This window comes from Equus caballus, chromosome 30 (assembly GCF_041296265.1).
Source record: "Equus caballus isolate H_3958 breed thoroughbred chromosome 30, TB-T2T, whole genome shotgun sequence".
Taxonomy (NCBI): Eukaryota; Metazoa; Chordata; class Mammalia; order Perissodactyla; family Equidae; genus Equus; species Equus caballus.
This window is the reverse complement of record NC_091713.1, coordinates 16,532,433-16,551,274: the sequence shown is the minus strand read 5'-3', so window position 1 is coordinate 16,551,274 and position 18,842 is coordinate 16,532,433. Positions and strand designations below refer to the sequence as shown.

General features: G+C 37.8%; 1 protein-coding gene across 1 annotated transcript in view; it reads left to right on the top strand.

Moving 5' to 3' along the window:
* DNAH14 (dynein axonemal heavy chain 14) overlaps positions 1–18,842 on the top strand; it is a 417,001-nt gene that overhangs the window by 305,076 nt on the left and 93,083 nt on the right. The window contains exons 56-59 of the mRNA XM_023632738.2: positions 8,123–8,320; positions 10,736–10,897; positions 13,008–13,199; positions 14,401–14,582. Coding sequence (XP_023488506.2) covers positions 8,123–8,320; positions 10,736–10,897; positions 13,008–13,199; positions 14,401–14,582 — 734 coding nt within the window. The remainder of the gene's footprint in view (positions 1–8,122; positions 8,321–10,735; positions 10,898–13,007; positions 13,200–14,400; positions 14,583–18,842) is intronic.

Genomic DNA, 18,842 nt, shown 5'->3' with positions numbered 1-18,842 from the left:
TTAAAAATAGAACTACCATATAATCCAGCAATACCACTTCTGGGTATTTATCTGAAGAAAAGCAAGACAGTAATTCAAAAAGATATGTGCACCCCTATGTTCTTTGCAGCGTTATTTACAATAGACAAGATATAAAAGCAATCTAAGTGTCCATTGGTGATGAATGGATAAAGAAGATGTGGTGTATATATATATATATATATATATATATATATGGTGGAATATTACTCAAGCCTAAAAAAAGAACAAAATCCTCACATTTGCAGCAACTTGGATGGACATAGAGGGTATTATGCTAAGTGAAATAAGCCAGAGAAAGAAGATGATTTCACTTGTATGTGGAATCTAAAAAAACAAACAAATGAAACAAAACAGAAACAGACTCATAGATACAGAAAACAAATTGGTGGTTGCTACAGGTGTTGGGGCTGTGGGGAAAGGTGAAATAGGTGAAATGGATAAGAGGTACAAACTTCCGGTCATAAATAAATAAGCCATGGGGATGTGATATACAGCATAGGGAATATAGTCAACAATATTGTCATAACTTTGTATAATGACAGATGGTTGCTAGTCTTATCAGGACGATCATTTTGTAATGTAAATAGATGTCAAATCACTGTTGTACATCTCAAAAAAATAAAAATACATGTAGAGCTGGCCCCGTGGCCGAGTAGTTATGTTTGCGCACTCTGCCTTGGTGGCCCAGGGTTTCACCAGTTCGGATCCTGGGTGCGGACATGGCATGGTTCATCAGGTCATGCTGAGGCGGCAGCCCACATAACATAACTAGAAGCACTCACAACTAGAATATACAACTATGTACCCAAGGGCTTTGGAGAGAAGAAGAAGAAGGAAAAAAAGAAGATTGGCAACAGGTGTTACCTCAGGTATCCATCTTTTTTAAAAAATACATATAGTTTAACTCAAAAAAAAAAGAATAGAGGGAGTTCAAGCCTGGATCTTTGTGGGATAAAAAGAAACATGCAGGGGCTGGCCCCGTGGCCGAGTGGTTAAGTTCGCGCGCTCTGCTGCAGGCGGCCCAGTGTTCCGTTGGTTCGGATCCTGGGCGCGGACATGGCACTGCTCGTCGGACCACGCTGGGGCGGCGTCCCACATGCCACAACTAGAAGGACCCACCAAGAAGAATATACAACTATGTACCGGGGGGCTTTGGGGAGAAAAAGGGAAAAAATAAAATTTTAAAAAAAAAATAAAAAAGAAACATGCAGTGAGTTACTGCTTCACACCCACGAGGATGGCGATAATAAAAAAGACAGTTAACAAGCGTTGGAAGGATGTGGAAAAACTGGAACCCTCATACACTGCTGATGCTAAAATGGTGCAGCCTCTTTGGAAAACAGTCAGGCAGTTTCTCAAAATGTTAAACATAGAGTTACCATATAACCCAGAAATTCCTCTCCTAAGTATATACCCAAGAGAACAAATGTCCACACAAAAACTTGTACATGTTCATACCAGAATTATTCATATTAGCTAAAAATGGAAACAACCCAACATTCATCAACTGATGAATGGATAAACAAAACGTTATCCATACAGTGGAATATTATTCAACATGCTACAGCATGGATGACCGTTGAAAACTTAATGCTAAGTGAAAGAGGCCAGACACAAATGCCACGTATTTTATGATTCCGTTTATATGAAATGTGCAGAATGAGTAAATTTATAAAGACAGAAGGTAGGTTAGTGATTGCCAGGGGGTGGGAGGAGGAGGGAATGGGGAGTGATTGCTTTCTGTTTGGAGTGCTGAAAAAGTTCTGGAACTAGACAGTGGTGATGCTCGCACAACCCTATGAATATACTATAAAACATTGAATTGTATACTTTACATGGGTGAATTGTATGGTAAATCTCAAAAAGCTGTCTAAAAAAAGAAAAAGACAATGTGGCTTCTGACTTGCTCCTCCTGTCTTCTGGATCACTTACTCTGGAGAAAGCCAGCTGCCATGTTGGAAAAAAGTCCATGTGGTGAGGAACTGAGATTTCCAGTCAACAACCATGTTGACTGGAGTACATCGTCTTGAAAGCAGATCCTTCCATACCAGTCAAGCCTTCAGATGACTGCAGCCCTGGCTGGTGTAGTGACTGTAATCTCATGAGGTACCCTGAGCCAGAACCACCAGCTACACCATTCCTGGGGGTTCCTGACCCTCAGACCGTGTGAGAAGATAGGTATTTGTTGCTCTAAGTAATTTGTTATGCAGCAATAGACATATTCTTAAGTGAAAAAGCAAGTGGCAGGGCCTGCCTGGTGGCACAGCGGTTAAGTTCACGTACTCCACTTTGGCTGCCCAGGGTTTGCCAGTTCAGATCCTGGGCACAGACCTACACACCATTCATCAAGCCATGCTGTGGCAGGTGTCCCACATACAAAATAGAGGAAGATGGACACAGATGTTAGCTCAGGGCCAAACTTCCTCAGAAAAAAGAGGAGGATTGGCGGCAGATGTTAGCTCAGGGCTAATCTTCCTCAAAAAAAAAGCAAGTGGCAAAACATTATGCACACAATGATTTCTTTTTTTGTTTAAAATTCTTCTGTTCGTATGCTCGAAAAAATCACAGATAATGCTATCTCTAGGTGGAGATATTATTTACATTTTTTCCTTTTAATGTCTCTTTATTTTCCTACTTTTTCTACAGTGAATCTCTCTGTTTCTCTAATAAAAAGCAATTGAAGTTTTAAAAAGACAGTGTATTAATTTTCCACTGCCTGTGAAACAACTTACCACAAGTATGGCAACTTAAACAACACAAATTTATTTTATCCTTTTGCATGTCCAAAGTATGACATGGATGTCACTGGGCTAAAACTGAAGGTGTGGGCCGTCCTTTCTGGAGGCTCTAAGGGAGGATCTGTTTCCATGCATTTTCCAGATTCTAGAGGCTGCCTCCAGCCCTTGGCTCATGACCCCCTTTCTCCATCTTCAAATCCGGCAACATGGCATCTCACTAATTCTTCATCAGTCATCACACATCTCTCTCTCTCTCCCTCTCTGTCTCTCTGATCACAGCCAGGAAAGATTCCCTGCTTTTTAAGGACTTATATGATTAGATTGGATCCAACCAGATAATCCAAAATAATCTCCCCATTTCAAGATCCTTAATCACATTGGTAATGTCTCTTTTGCCATATAAGGTAATATATTCACAGGTTCCAGGGCCCACAACATGGACATATTTAGGGGTGGAGTGTCAAGGATATTATTCTGCCTACCACAGACAGTATAAGTATATTTTTCTTTTTTTCTCTTAACTGCTTTAAAAGACAGTTGCATAAAACAATAATAATAAAACTATTGTTAGCCTGATAACATAAAGATTTAGTATATATAGTAATAAATAGTGCAAAAAAGGAGGGAGGAAATGGAGCAGTATCGGAGCAAACTTTTTATATTTTACTGGAATTAAGTTAATATTAATCTGGAGTAGATTGATAAATTAAAGTTACACTGTAATTCCTAAAGGAACCATCAAAAAAATAACTCAAAAATCCATAATAGAAACAACAAAGGAATTAAACTAGAGTTCTAGAAAACATTGATTTAACACAAAAGAATATAGTAAAGGAGAAACAAAAAGAAAAAAGAAATGAGACAAGTAGAAAAAAGCAATATGGCAGACATAAATCAATCACCACATTAAATATAAATGCTCTAAATGTTCCAATAAAAAGGCAGAAATTGTAGGACTGGATTTTAAAAGGAACAAAATCCAACTATATGCTGTCAAGAAGAGTCACATTTTAGATTCAAAGACACAAAGTGGTTGAAAATAAAAAGATGGAGAAAGATAATTCATGCAAACAGTTACCATAAGAGAATTGGAGTGGGTATACTAATATCAGACAAAATATACTCTCAGTTAAAAAAAGTATTCTGAGGGGGAAAAGACATGTTATAATGATAACAATGATGAATTAAAGCAATCGTTAACAAACTCTTCCAGAAAATAGAAGAGGGAATATTTCCCAGTGCGGCCAGTATCACTCTTCATACTGAAACTAGACAAAGACATCATGATAAAAGAAAACTACAGACCAATATCCCTTGTGAACATAGTTATAAAAATTTTGAACCCAATGTTAGCAAATCAAATGCAACAACATATAGGCATTATACACCATAACCAGTGAGATTTATCCCAGTAATACATGTTTGGTTTAACATCCAAAATCCATTAATATAATACACTATATTAATAGAGTAAAAGGCAAAAAATGCATGATCATCTTGATAGATGCAGAAAAAGTGTTTGATAAAATTGAACACTGTTTATGATTTTAAAAAAACTCAGCAAAAAGGAGTAGAAGAGAACTTCATCAACCTAAAAAAGGGAATCTATGAAAAACTTGTAGTTAACCTCATGCTTAATGGTGAAAACCTACATGTTTTTTCCCTAAGAATGGGAACAAAGTAAGAACGTTCTCTCACAATATCTATTTAACACTATTCTGGAGGTTCTAGCCAGTGCAATTAATCAAGAAAAAGAAAAAAAGGCATCCAGGTTGGAAAAAGAATAAGTAAAACTGTCTTTATTCATATTTCACATGATTCTTTTTATAGGAAATCCTAAGGACAAACCGCCCAATTAAAAATAGACACCTCACAAAAGCATATGAAACAATGCTCTATATAATTTGACATTAGCGAAAACAACAATGAGATACCACTGCACACCAATTAAAGTGACCAAAATCCAAAAAACTGACAATGAGAATTGCTACAGGTATACAGAGCAACAGGAACTCTCATTCATTTTTGGTGGGAATGCAAAATAGCACAGTCACGGTGGAAGACAGTTTGGCAGCTTCTTACAAAAGCTAAACATAGTCTTAAGCCTAGCAATTGTGCTCTTACATATTTACCTAACGTATTTGAAAACTTATGTCCTCACAAAAATCTGCACATAAATGATTATAGCAACTTTATTCATAATTGCCAAAAACTGGAAGCAACCAAAATGTCCTTCAATATGTGAATAGATAAACAAACTGTGGTACACTGGGATATTATGCAGAGATAAAAAGAAATGAGATATGAAGTCATAAAAAGACATAGACAAGTCTTTAAGGCATATTGTTAAGTGAAAAAAGACAGCCTGGAAAGACTACATACTGTATGATTCCAACTATATGACATTCTGGAAAAGGCAAAACTATGGAGATGGTAAAAAGATTAGTAGTTGCCAAGCGTTTGGAGGGAGAAACGAAGGTGAAACACAAAAGATTTTTAGGGTGACAAAACTATTCTGTATGGTTCTGTATGATGAATATGTGGCACTATACATTTGTCAAAACCCACAGAACTTTACAGCACAAAGAGTGAACCTTAATGTATGCAGATTTTTAAAAATCATTTAGGAGGTCCAGGGATCCCAGGATGGAATACAGAATGTGAAAAAAATCAAATTGTGTTGCCAATGTATGACACAACCTCACTGAAGAGAGTGGGAGGAAAAGGCACTCACCTAAGGAACTTTGGAAATGAGTGGAGTCTCTAAGCTTAAAGGCAAAAGAAAGTGTACGTAAGCACTGTACTCTAGTTAATAAAGTAGTTCCTATGGGAGTCAGGTCAACCATTCTGATACCGCTATACATATGTACTGCAACTGGATCATTAAGTAAAGGATGGCAGATGATGAGAGCCAGTTTTCTCACTGTTGGAGTGGGATGTTATAGATAAACAAGGGGAAGAGGCTAGAATGACCTGTATAGTAATAGATTAGAGTTGAAGACATCAGTTGAACTTATGTTTAGTTTAATATAGATGGTTACATATAGAAATATTTATAGAAATGTGTATATGCAGGGTTAGCATGCAAACAAATTTCCTTGCTGTGTCTGCTGAGAGGGCCTAGAAACAGTGATACCCCAGTAGTAATGAGCACACCTAGCACCCATATCTTGGTTTCTAATACCATTCTTCAATAAAAGGAACCAGGGCTCCTTGGAAAAAATGGCTTATTATAAGGCTGGCACAAAAAACCTACTGTGTGAACATGGATTATCTTGTAGCACCAGAAAGGAAGTGTTAAAAAAAAAAAATCAAAATGATGAGAGTAGGTCAAAGGGACACAGGAGCCAACTAAAAGAGCTCCCCATGGCCATACCCGAAACAACCAAATAAATAAAGTAGTATGGGATTATAACCCAAAGTATATAGTAAATATCCATGAGTCCATAAATATTAATAAATTATTGAATAAATAAATAAATGGAGAAAAATAGACAAATTTCCCATAAAGAAGAATTCCAAATAATGTTATGTAGATACTTTGCCCTCAAGGAGTTGGAGCATAACTCCTTAACTGTGAGCTACTATTAGCGACTTTCTCCCAAGTACAGTATGGAAAGGGGGATAAAAAGAGCAACTTTACAATAGAGAAACTGACGAACACTGTCTCCTCTGGGTGAGCAAGGTCAGCATCATGAAAATAGCACTTTATCACTGTGGCCTTTCTCCCAAAAACACATAACCCTAGTCACTAAGAAAATCCCAACTGAGGAACATTTTACAAACTGCCTGACCAGTACTCTTTGCAACTGTCAAGGTCATCAAAAACAAAGAGAATCTGAAACTGTCACAGTCAAGAGGAGCCAAAGTGACAACTAAGTGTAATGTGGTATCTTGGATGGAATCCTGGAACAGAAAAAGCACATTAGATAAAAACTAAGGAAATCTGAATGAAGTATGGACTTTACTTAATAACATACCAACATTGTTTCATTAATGGTAATAAATGTATCATACTAAATAGAGGAATCTGGATGTGGGGTATATAAAAATCGTCTTTTACTATCTTGGCAATTTTATTGTAAATCAAAAACTCTTCTAAAATAAAATGTTTATTTTTTTAAATGGGCAAAAGATTTAGATAGATATTTCACCAAAGAAGATACATGAATGGCTAATAAACCCATGAAAAGATACTCAGCATCATTAATCACTGGGGAAATGAAAATTAAAACCACACTGCGATACCACTACACACCCACTTAAATGACTGTCATCAAAAAGGTGCTCAATAACAAGTGTTGACAAGGATGTAGATAAACTGGAATTTTCACACATTACTGATGTGAATGTAAAATAGTACAACTACTTTGGAAAACAATTTGCCCATTCTTTATAAAGTTTAACATATATTTACTCTATAACTGAGCAATTCCATTCTTATGTATCTACACAAAAGAAAGTAAAACAAATGGCCACTCAAAGACTTGTACGCAAATGTTCATAGCAGCATTAGTATAATAGCCAGGAGGTGGAAACAATCCAAATGTCCATCAGGAGTTGAATAAACAAAATGTGGTATATCCATACAATAGAATACTGCTCAGCGATAAAGGGAATGATACACACAACGTGAAAGCACCTCAACACCATCATGGTAAGTGGAAAGTCATACACAAAAGACTTGGTATTGTGTAATTCCTTTTATAGGAAATGTCCAAAAAAGGCAAATATATAGAGACAGAAAGCATATTAATAGTTGCCTGGGACTGCAGGTTGGAATGAGGATTAACTGCAAACGGGCTTGAGGCATCTTGGGTGCTGGAAATCTTCTAAAAATGGATTGTAGTGATGGTTGCATGACTTAGTAAATTTACTAAAAATTATTGACTTGTACACTTAAAACAGGTATAGTCTTCAAAGTATACCTCAATAAGGCTGTTAAAAAAGGTAAAGCTCTGTCATCACTACCAAAGAGCTCTTATTAAGTGTTTATTGCTCAAAATAAATAGGAAAAGACCTATCTAAATTCTTATAAATGAAGAATGAAATATTGACAGTGGCGTAATGATGATTTATAAGCCTACCTTTGCTGTTCTGCCAGATTATGTTATCTTTCCAGTGAACTTATATATTTCAAGAGGATGTAAAGAGAAAAGATGAAAATTTTGAATGTGTATGAGTGCCTTATAACGCTTTGATAAAATACTTTAATTATGTTTAATATATCTTACAAAAAGATTATAAAAATAGTCTAAGATATTTTTGCTGTAAATTTCTAGCACATATAAATAAAAAACTATATATTGATAGATTTCCAGAACATATATAGGAATTACCTGTTGGATTTTTTTCTTCCAAAGATTGGAACAGATGGATGTGGAAAAGAAACTTGTACAACCTTGGCCTGTTACTTGACAGAAAACAGACTATACCGAGTGCCTACGTCTCACAATTATGCCTACACAGAATTCAAAGAAGACTTTAAAAAGGTGTTTATTCAAGCAGGATTAGAAGGGATCCCCACTGTTTTGATAGTTATGAATTTAAACCCAGATCAGGTAAGTGCTTTTTGTCTTTATTATTTGCTAATGTTTGATATTTAAGTAGCCCCCCAAAATTTAACATTTGAAAAGAAAATATTTATCTATAGTCCTATTAACCTATCCTATCAATTCTTTTCATTATTCTCTGTCCTTATCCAGTCATAACCCATAGAGTTTATATGTTTGTAATCATGCTGTAGATAATTTTGCACAAGCATTACAACAAAAGCATTCTCTATATCTTTATAATTTTCATTTTAATTGACAAATTGAAAGCAATTTATCTATGTAACTGAAGTCATCCATCTTCTATCTGAACTAGTTTTGTAATCTGTGTTTTTAAAAAAACGCTACCATCTGTATCCCCTCTCTGACCATGTAATCCAGTGTGCTCTCACAGCGCTGAGGCTTCTGGTTCTCTCCTCTATCCCTCGAATTTCCCATGTAGTTTATGACTTTCCTTACAGGATATACTTCATTTATATACAAACAAAAAATATTAATCACCCACCTTTTAAAAAATCTATTGTTTTGCATAAGTTATACACTTCTACAGCCAAAACATAATTAGGAGTACTATTTCAGATGGGATTTACTTCTTTGTGGCAAAGTGTCAAGGGAACATTGTTTGTTATCTATGATTCAGAAATGTATAGTTATTAGTATTGTTTCAGACTCTCATCTTGTTTTTTCTCCTAAAACTGGACCCCTCTCTCTAGAGTTGTGTTTTTCTTTCATGTCATATTTTAAGAGTAAATCCAAGTGCCATGTCATGTCTGCAGGACTCCATAATATCCAGTTTTTCTGCTATATATTCTCCCCTGCCAAAATTTAAATATCGTGCTCTATTGATCTGGTTGAGGTTTCTACCAGATGCTTTCTTTCTGGACTTCAGAATATGTAGTTTCTCCCATGCCAGGAGCCTAGTGCTCTAATTTAATAAATCATTTTTTAGAAAAGACTGTCAAGTCAGAGCTGATATGAACATGGCTCCTCTATTCCCATGTTGTTAAGGACTTCAAGCTCATTGGACTCCCTTCCACACTTTCCAGGTTTCTTCTGGCTACATTATTGCTTTCCATGTGAATCAAAAAAATAGTGTTATGATTTTGTTAAATTAACATTTGTTAAGTGGAGCACAGGGTCCCAGATGGTGAAATATGTTTCCACAAAAGACTACAAGTGAATTTGAAATAGAGAAGTTTATTACTCATAGGTCCCCCTGGAGGAAGTACACAGCACGCTTCCAGGGGCCACATGAGGACAGTCAAGGCAGGGTACACACAGAGAAAGGCAGGACCTGGGGCACATGCCTTTATTAGGGCACGTGGCTGGAGTGCTTTGGGTTTCCCAGGCTAGAGCTGGGTTGGTGAATTCAAACCCTAAGAGCGGGGTTTGGGTAAGCCCCACGGGGTCTCATCTAAAGGACACATAAAGCATACAGGCCCTGGGAGGCAGGGAGACTGTGATCACAAGGGCTGTTGGGGAAGTCATACCAGCAACTTAGATTGGCTGTGACTCTGTGGGCTGTTATCTGGGGCATGCGCTTGCGTGAGGGGCTGGTGTCGGTTTAAGGACCCCCACAGGTCGCTTGGCCAAACAAAATGGATGCTGAGGGAGCAATGCTGTGGAGTACCTTAGCTGAACTCTCGACAAGTGAGTAACAGTCAGTGTGTTTATTAAGTGTGTTTGGTGGTTCTCCATCATGTCTGGGTGACAGGAAAGCAGTTAGCCCCATGTCACCTCTGTTGGCCTCTACTGGAGACTGCCCACTAGCTCCCTGCCCTTCGCCACCTGGGCTGAAATACCAGAAACCTGTGAGCATCTGAGGAGTATCCTGAGGCGCACATAATGTTAATAATGCTTCTTTCTTTTTTTTTAAAGAAAGCTTGGATTTATTCTCAAAACCAAAATGTTCATGCTTTTTTATAATAACTCCTCTGGTAGAGTTTCTTTCACTCTTCTTTCTCCTCTGTTACCTTTCCCATTTGATTCGGAACCTTCGATAGAGATGAACTTGGTTAAATTAAAATAATTTTTCACCCATGTTATTCCTAGTTTGTGTAGTATTCAAACACAAAAGTAGATGGACTGAAGTCTTCTATAAAGTCCTTGAAGCAGAGACCCCGCTCAACTCATCACTGTGTCCACCCCTCCATACCTCTTGCCCCAGTGCATGACACAGGTGTTTGGCATACTGTCAGTACCAAATATATGTTCTCTAATATTTCATTGAATGAACAGATCAATAAAGCTTATTTTAAGTCAGAAAAAAAATATCTTTAATGGATTTGAATTGAGAGAAGTTTAGTATTTAAAAAAATTAACCTTAATGCTCCTTAAACACTATTGCTTTCTCAATTTTATGTGTTTAGGATAGAATATATAAATAATTTACTCATTCCTAATTAAATATATGTTTCACTGAAGGAGTCGTTTTTAGAAGATTTGAACGGCATCCTCAATTTGGGAAAAATGCCTGACTTGTTTGAAAATGAGGAACTGGATTCTATTGCACTAAGGATTAGATCTCTGGCTGAACAGTCTGGTTATATTGATAATAGGCAATCTTTACTTTCATTCTTCCAAAAGGTACTTATTTGTGAATTGGCTCTATAAAATTGTCATGTTAAATTAAAAGTAGACTATGTTTATAATTCTGTATATGATTTTCAAATTGGATAATTTCTTTAGTTCTTTAAATGAGTTTGTCAAGCTTCAATAATGGCTGTCATCCCTATGCACAGACACACCATTCTCTTAGGCAGGCCAAAGATTGAAAAAGATAGGGGCCTGACTGGCTATCAAGGGCTTAAAAAAACAATAGCAGCTAGAGGCAAAGACGAGAGAAATAAGATCCCAATATTATTTCTTGCACTGAGATCCCTTCCTGGCCAATGTGGTTTTCATTTCAGTCATGTTGATAACGAGTCTGGAAAGGCAAGAAACAAGATTTCTTTCATCCCTTTGAATAGCCCTAGAATTGGCCAGGAAGTGTGGGTACAGAAAGAAATCAGCCAGATAGAGCAGGTGATATTCAGAATGAACTCAGCAGTTGAGTAGCTATGAAAGGACCAGTTTGGTGAGACATATAGACTAGACCAGTGAACTAGACTTTCTGGGTCTTTAAGGCATGATGACTGACCAACGGCTTAGTGAACAGATAGAAATGATTCCCCAAACCAAAATGTTCGCTGGGAAAGTACCACAGGTCAGCTTATTTCTGGTGCCACTTTCTGCTTATCATGGAGTTATTTGAAAATTGAACTGGGCCAAGCTCCATTCCTCAAGAGATACTTAGTGATCTGGCACAAGAAGAAGATGTAAAAGATTCCAGAAATGGAATCCACAATTGAGAGAGAACAATATCATATGAAAGGATACTTGGATTGAGTTATATTTTAAAATGCCATGGTAGAAAGAAGGATAGAAGTTATCCTGATAACTTGTGGCACTCTAGTGCCTTGTTGTTGGTTTAACCAATAGATTGTGAGTGGTAAGGAAGAACAATGAAATTCTTATTTGGAATGTGGAGAACAGTGCACTCTAGAAATAAAAAATAAACCAGGAACACCAGGAATATATATATGTATATATACATATATGTATATGTATATACACCATACTCCCAAAAATGTTTGACAATAATAATAAATAGTGAAGGCACACTTTCAACTGTTAACATTGGATATCTTCAAGTAGGAATTTGGTGATGGGTAAAGCAAAGAAAGTTGATTTCATTTTTAATTTAAACATTTCTGTATCTTATGAATTTTGCACTGAGCAGTTTAATTTGCTCTTGGAAATTTTTTTAAAGACAAAAAGCAGGGGAAATCTTACACTTTCGTCTTCTTTCAGCTTTACCACACTTACTTGGCAAAATAGGTTACTTGATACTCAAAGATATTATCACTTTGTACAAATGGAACTTTTTGAGTTAAAAGGAACATTAGCTGCTTTCAGTAATGTGGTTTTATTGTAAAATGTCACATGGAGATAGGGAAGCAATCTGTGCCCCATGCCCAGTCCTTCCATGAAGCCAGAACAGCAGCAGCACAGCCAGGTGTTATGGGAGGAAAGGATGCAGGCACACTTCATAGAAACTAGCACTTTGCCTAGGACCTGCAAAATTGTACAGGATCTAATGTTGCTTAGCTGTAATGCTTCAACTGTAAGAGTTTATTAATATCTCCCTGATGCTCTAGCCATAACATTGATCTTTGTTTCTCTCTGTGTCTTTCAGAAAGCTTTAATTCATCTGACTGTTTCTCACTTTGAGCTTCTGTGGGTCTTAAATGCACACCACCCCAGAGGAAACAGTTAAATTGTCAGACCCATCACCATCTGATATGAGGTCCCCTACTGAACAGAACTCTAGCACCAGACCCCCTCAAAAGAGTTGTTTTAAACAAGAGATGTTCTGGAGTTCACTGCCTCCCCTTCACAGTCCATTCAGCTGAAGCCAAGACAGTGGGGGCACATAGAACAGAACCTGGCTGCTTTGCTCAGAAGAGCACTGTGGGACTGGTAGTTTCCCTTGGAAGGGCTCTGCTTATGGCGGGCACTCAATGTCCAGTTGATGAGCCTCTATTCCACCCATTAAGGAAAGAACTGAAACAAGTTTTAAATATAATTTTCAATATAATATTTTTTCAAAGCAGTGGATTACCTTTTAACAACTTGTATTTTCATTAATTTTCAGAGAATATATAAAAATCTTCATATTTTTATGACCATGAGTCCTGCAGGACCTAACCTCCGCCAAAATTGTAGAGTATATCCTTCTATGATTAGTGCCTGCACAATCGACTGGTATGAGAATTGGCCAGAAGAAGCTCTCTTTATTGTAGCCAACTCTTTCTTAAAAGAAAAGGTGGATTTAGAAAACAGAGAGGTAAATATAACCTCTTTAAGAAACTAATAAAAGGGAAGGTTTCAATTTATTAACAGAATCTGACAGTATCCTGTCTCTGAATAGCAACGAACCCTAGGTGGGCAAAAATAGGCAGCTCTAGGCAAAATTATGAAATAAGTCAAGTGTTTGTTTTGACTCTTTTATCAATTCCCCATCTTTTTTACCCCTGATTAACCCTATTTCAAAGATGCCCAAATTCCTCAGTGCCTGGGTCTCTTCACTATTCTGATCCCATGGTGAACAGCAGATTTCCATGAAGGAAAACAACCTCCATTTTGCATACCAGAGCCTATGGTAAGGATGCTGCAACCTTCTGCGTATTTTTTGTAAATTTCTCTGGCTTGGCTGCAACAGCAAAACTACAGAGAAATGAGAGCACAAGTCACATACAAAATTAGTTTAGAATTTATGAGTCACAAGTAAGTAAGAATCTTTCCTAGACTGATTCAACTGAAGATCCTGTGGGGTGCTGACAAAAGAAGTTGTAAATGCATAGAGGCCTGAAACTTAATGTGGGACCTAGAAGGAGCCTTGTGATCTTACTTGTCCACGTGTTCGAGGAAAGCAATGGCCAAAAACAGTAGAGACAGAGTGGAACCAGGAAGAAAATGCAGCTAGGTTAAAAGTAACCGGGTGATTGGCTAGGCTTGGTGGACTGGAGAGGGGTAACCAGGACTGGGTTATGTCTAAGTCAGAATTCTCTCCAAATCTAAGCAAAGGGGATACTCTTTCTACTCCAGTTTTGCCCACCTGTGTATCTATATATCCTTTGAGTTCTTACATTTTTGCAGCTTTGTTTTACTCAGGGAAGTTGAGGGTCTTGCTATTGATAGCCTACTTTAAGAAAGGAAGATGAGAGACAAAGGAAGCACCATAAACCTTGGCCACTGACAACGGTGCCCTAAATCCTTGGATGTCTGTAACAGAAATAAGGATAAAGCCTAGTAGAATGAGTCTGGCATGATATTAGTCATTGTCCATATTGTTGCCTTTCCACCCTAATACCATCCCAACCATTAAGACTCATATATTCTTGGTCTCATCCATCCAGGGCCTTTTTCTATCTCCACATCTCAGAAATGATAAACTATTTCAAGTTATTCACAATGTTCAGTTTTCTCTTTTTTTGATCTATATTTGGATTGCTTTCTCTTAATTCTTAAAAATTATTATTTTTCAGAACTTAAAAGAAAAACTTGCCCCAACATGTGTGCAAATCCACAAAAGTGTAAAAGACTTGAGCATAAAATACTTTGGAAACACCAGAAGGCATTTTTATATCACTCCCAGTAGCTTCTTGCGATTCATGGATACATTTGCTCACATTTTAAGGTCACGAGAGAAGGAAATGCAAACACAGAGGTAAGGCTTTGAGACCAAATCAGAAACATATATTTTACGTCGGTTCTTCTGTTTGTAAAAAGAGACACAAATGCAAAAGAGTGAGCCCAGATCTGCCTTTTCAGTGGAGGAAAAAGGTAAAAGCTGCAGACTACCTTAAAAGAGGTAAGTTGGCTGTCTCCCCTGTGGGCATTCAAAGGCTGCCTCTGTCCCTGCAAGGCCAACAGACTCAGCCACTGAAAAGGCAGTGATGGTTAGAGTCAGGCAGTCTGTGAATTACACAGCAATGAAAGCAGGAGTGGCCACAGGTACACTACTCCCCATGCCCCTGATCCCATGAGACTACACCCAAATAAAAGGAGCCGGATGACTGCAACACAGATGGTGGGACACCGTGTTGCTGAGGAGCTCATGTCATGCTGCAGCTAAGCAGTTTTACAGCCTCCAGCTGCACCTAGGAAGACAGGGGAGAAACCAGGAGGCAGAAAGTCTCATACCTAATCAAAACCCAGGAGACAGTCTCATGAGTCTCCCAGGAAGATAGGGAAGTGAATGACAAGTGGCCTTGTGGCGTCTGCTCAGAAGCATCCCACGCTCTCATGTTCTAGGAGGATCACAAGGTGTTTTGCCAGGACTAAAATCAGTTGTAGTGAACTTTGCCTACATGATCTATGTGGAGACATGAAATGTTGCCAGGGTGCCATGGGAGAGCCATTCTCTACAACTCCATCCTCAGACCTGCCAAGTCTCCAGCTAGAAATAATAGGCCAACCTATCCAATACCCTAATTAATTGTACTAATAGGGGCTTGGATCAAATCCTTTCTATTTACCTTAGGCAACATTGGATGAGAGTAGCCATACTATGACTTCCCTTGGAGGATAGACCACAGCCAGGCTCCCTATCTGGAGCCAAGCCAGTTAAAAACGTTATTAATACAGGTGCATCAAGAGGCGTTGGCAGTCAAACATACTCTGCCTCAAATGGCTAGCAGGAAGCCCAAGGCAATGAAATTCTTCTTCACCACTCATGCTAGAAAGTTTAGACTACTTTGTGTGTGGCTGACAAGTATAGGCCTGACATTTACATAAATAGTAGTAGCAACCCCAACAGCAGCATTTTGCTAATGTAGGGTCAGGGTCTAATTTTATTAAATTTTTGTTAACAGGTCAGGTGGGACATGGCAGATTCCACATCAGTTAAATTTATATCAGTTGGTGTAATCTGTGAATACAGTAAGTCTAAAAGGAATCATATTAGTTCAGGGAGTTAATCCCATTCTGTTGTTTTAAGTAAAGGCTGATCACTCCTGGAGTTAGCAGCACTGGAAGGTTTCTGAGAGTCCTTAGGTTAAGATTTTTGTTGGTGAGTGGTTAAATTGAGGGTGGTGGCAGCAGTCTGGGTAAAGTGGCCAGATGCCCTGTAGGCAAGAGTCAGGAGAGATTAGTGGATTCTCCTCCCACCTCCCACCCCCGGGTTTCTAAAGTGTCCCCTTCCCACCACCCAGGATTGCTGCTTTGCATTCACAGCCATGTGATTAGTGTGATCAGTGCCTGTCACAATCACTTCACCCTTTTTCCAGTGTTCCCCATGTCTTACCCACACCATATACCCACACACATTCCTAGGTAGTTTCTTCCTTGTATACATTATACTATCCTAGAACATCTCCCAGCCCCTGATGTGTGGGTCATACCAGGACCACCTTAAGAGTTGTGACTATATGCATGAGCGTTATCATCAGTGTTCATAACTGCTCATATCTGTCAAGTATAGCTAGGTGGTAAAAGAAGCACTGGGCTATAGGTCCCCACTCCCCAGCCCTTCTTTGCTGCTCACAAATTCCAGTAGCCCAGTTTCCCACAGGTAGACATGGGAGAAAAAAAAGTGGGAAGGGTTAATTATGTGATTTGGGTCTCTTACAGCCAATCCACACCTCTCCCCACCCCAAAACTTATAATTAAATGTTGTTTAAATGGGAGATACCCTTCTGAGGAATTATCACCTTTAAAGCCCAAATAGCCTGTGTTGAGTGTGTGCTCCACTGGGAGCTGAGCTTCACTTGTCCAGTTATCTTTTTCAGTTTTTCCTTTACAAGTCCATTTTAGTTTTAATTGCACCCCCTTCTTGGGGATGATATATTTACAGATTAAATGCTAAGCACAGTGTCTAACCTATATGCAACAAATAATAACTGTTTAAATAGGTGAGTAATATAAATAGACTTGTATTTTAGGAAGTTTACTCAAGTATTAGAATGGGGTACAAATTGGAGAGATACAAGAATAAAAGCTATTATAGTAATCCAGATGAGAAGTTTTTGAGGACCTGTCCTAGTTAGATCAAAAAATCAAATACTGAGAGTATCTATGTAATTGACGATTTAAAAGGCATGGGTGAGAATGTTCTTTTAGATTATGAAAGCCCAAGAAGTAGAGACCATATCTTCCCTTTTTTGTTTTCCTAAGGAAGATTCGCCCTAAGCTAACATCCATTGCCAATCTTCCTCTTTTTTTGCTTGAGGAAGATTAGCCCTGAGCTAACATCTATGCCGGTCTTTCTCTATTTTGTATGTGGGTCGCCACCACAGCATGGCTGATGAATAGGGTAGGCCACACCTGGGATCTGAACCTGTGATCTGCTGAAGCAGAACATGCCAAACTCAACCACCAGGCCATGGGGGTGGCCCCTCCATTTTTCAAAAAATGCTCCATAATGCTTGTTACCTCTCTTGGTAGAGTTAGGACTAAAATTTTGTTGACTAATATCAGTAGTCTTCTGATTTTAAAATATTTACTTTATTTTATTCCATAGAAACTGTATATTTTAAATTTTTTATTCTAGCAAATAGGTAAATGGAAATTTTTCAACTTTATCTTATAGCTTTTTAAAAAATAAATCTTTTTATTTTGGAATAGTTAGATTCACAGGAAGTTACAAAAATAGTACAGAGAGATCCAGTGTACCTTTTACTCAATTTCTCCCAGTGGTTACATTTTACATAACTATAGTACAATATGAAAACCAGGAAATCGGCATTGGTACAATGTGTGTATATAGTTCTACTCTATTTTATCCTATGTATAGATTTGTGTAATCACAATGTCAATCAAGATACAGAACTTTTCCATCACCTCAAAGATGTCCCTCGTGCTACCCCTTCATAGTCACGCCCACTCCTTTCCTCCTCCCACTCCTTTCCTCCTCCCACTCCTTTCCTCCTCCCATTTCAAATCTTGCCACCACTAATCTGTTCTCCATCTCTACAATTTTAACCCTTACATAGAGGAAGTGCAATTGCTTTACTACTCAGCATAATGCCTTTGAAATTTATCCAAGCTGTTGCATGTATCAACAGTTTCTTCCTTTTTATTGCTCTATAGTATTCCATGGTATGGATGTACCATAGTTTGTCTGTTCATCCATTGAAGGAATTTGGGCTGTTTCCAATTTGGAGTGATTATAAATGGAGCTGCTATAAACATTTGTGTACAGGTTTTTGTGTACATGTAAATTTTCATTTCTCTAGGGTGAATGCCAGGGGTGTGATTGTTAGGTCAAATCATAAGTATATGTTCAGTTTTTTAAGAAAATACCAAATTGTTATTCAAAGTAGCTGTACCATTTTACATTCTCACCAGTGTATGAAAGATCCAGCTTTTCTGCATCCTTGCAAGTGTTTGGTATTGTCACTATTTTTTATCTTAACTATTCTAATAAGTGCATAATTATATAGCATTGTGATCTTAATTTGCACTTTTCTAATGGCTAATTATGTTGAACATCTTTTCATGTGCTTATTTGCCATCCATATATCCTTTTTATCTCTTCGTATCCTTTGCACATTTTCTAAATGAGTTCAACTTTTTTATTGTTGAGTTTTGAGAGTTCTTTATATATTCTAAACATGAGTCCTGTCAGATATGTGGATTACAAATATTTTGTTCTAGTTGGTGGCTTTTCTTTTCAACCTCTTAACAGGGTCTTTCAGAGAGAAAGTGGCTTTAATTTTTATGAAGTCCAATTTATCCATTTTTTTCCTTTATGGATTGTGCTTCCCTTGTCATGTCTAAGAACTCTTCACCAAGCCCTGGATCCCAAAGACTTACTCTTATGTTTTCTCCTAAAAGTATTATAGTTTTACCTTTTACGTTTAATTCTGTGGTCCATTTTGAGTTATTTTTTGCCTAAGGCGTGAGATGTAGGTCAGGGTTCATTTTGTATAACCAACTGCCCCAACACCATTTGTGGAAAAAATTTTCCTTCCTCTGTTGCTTTTGC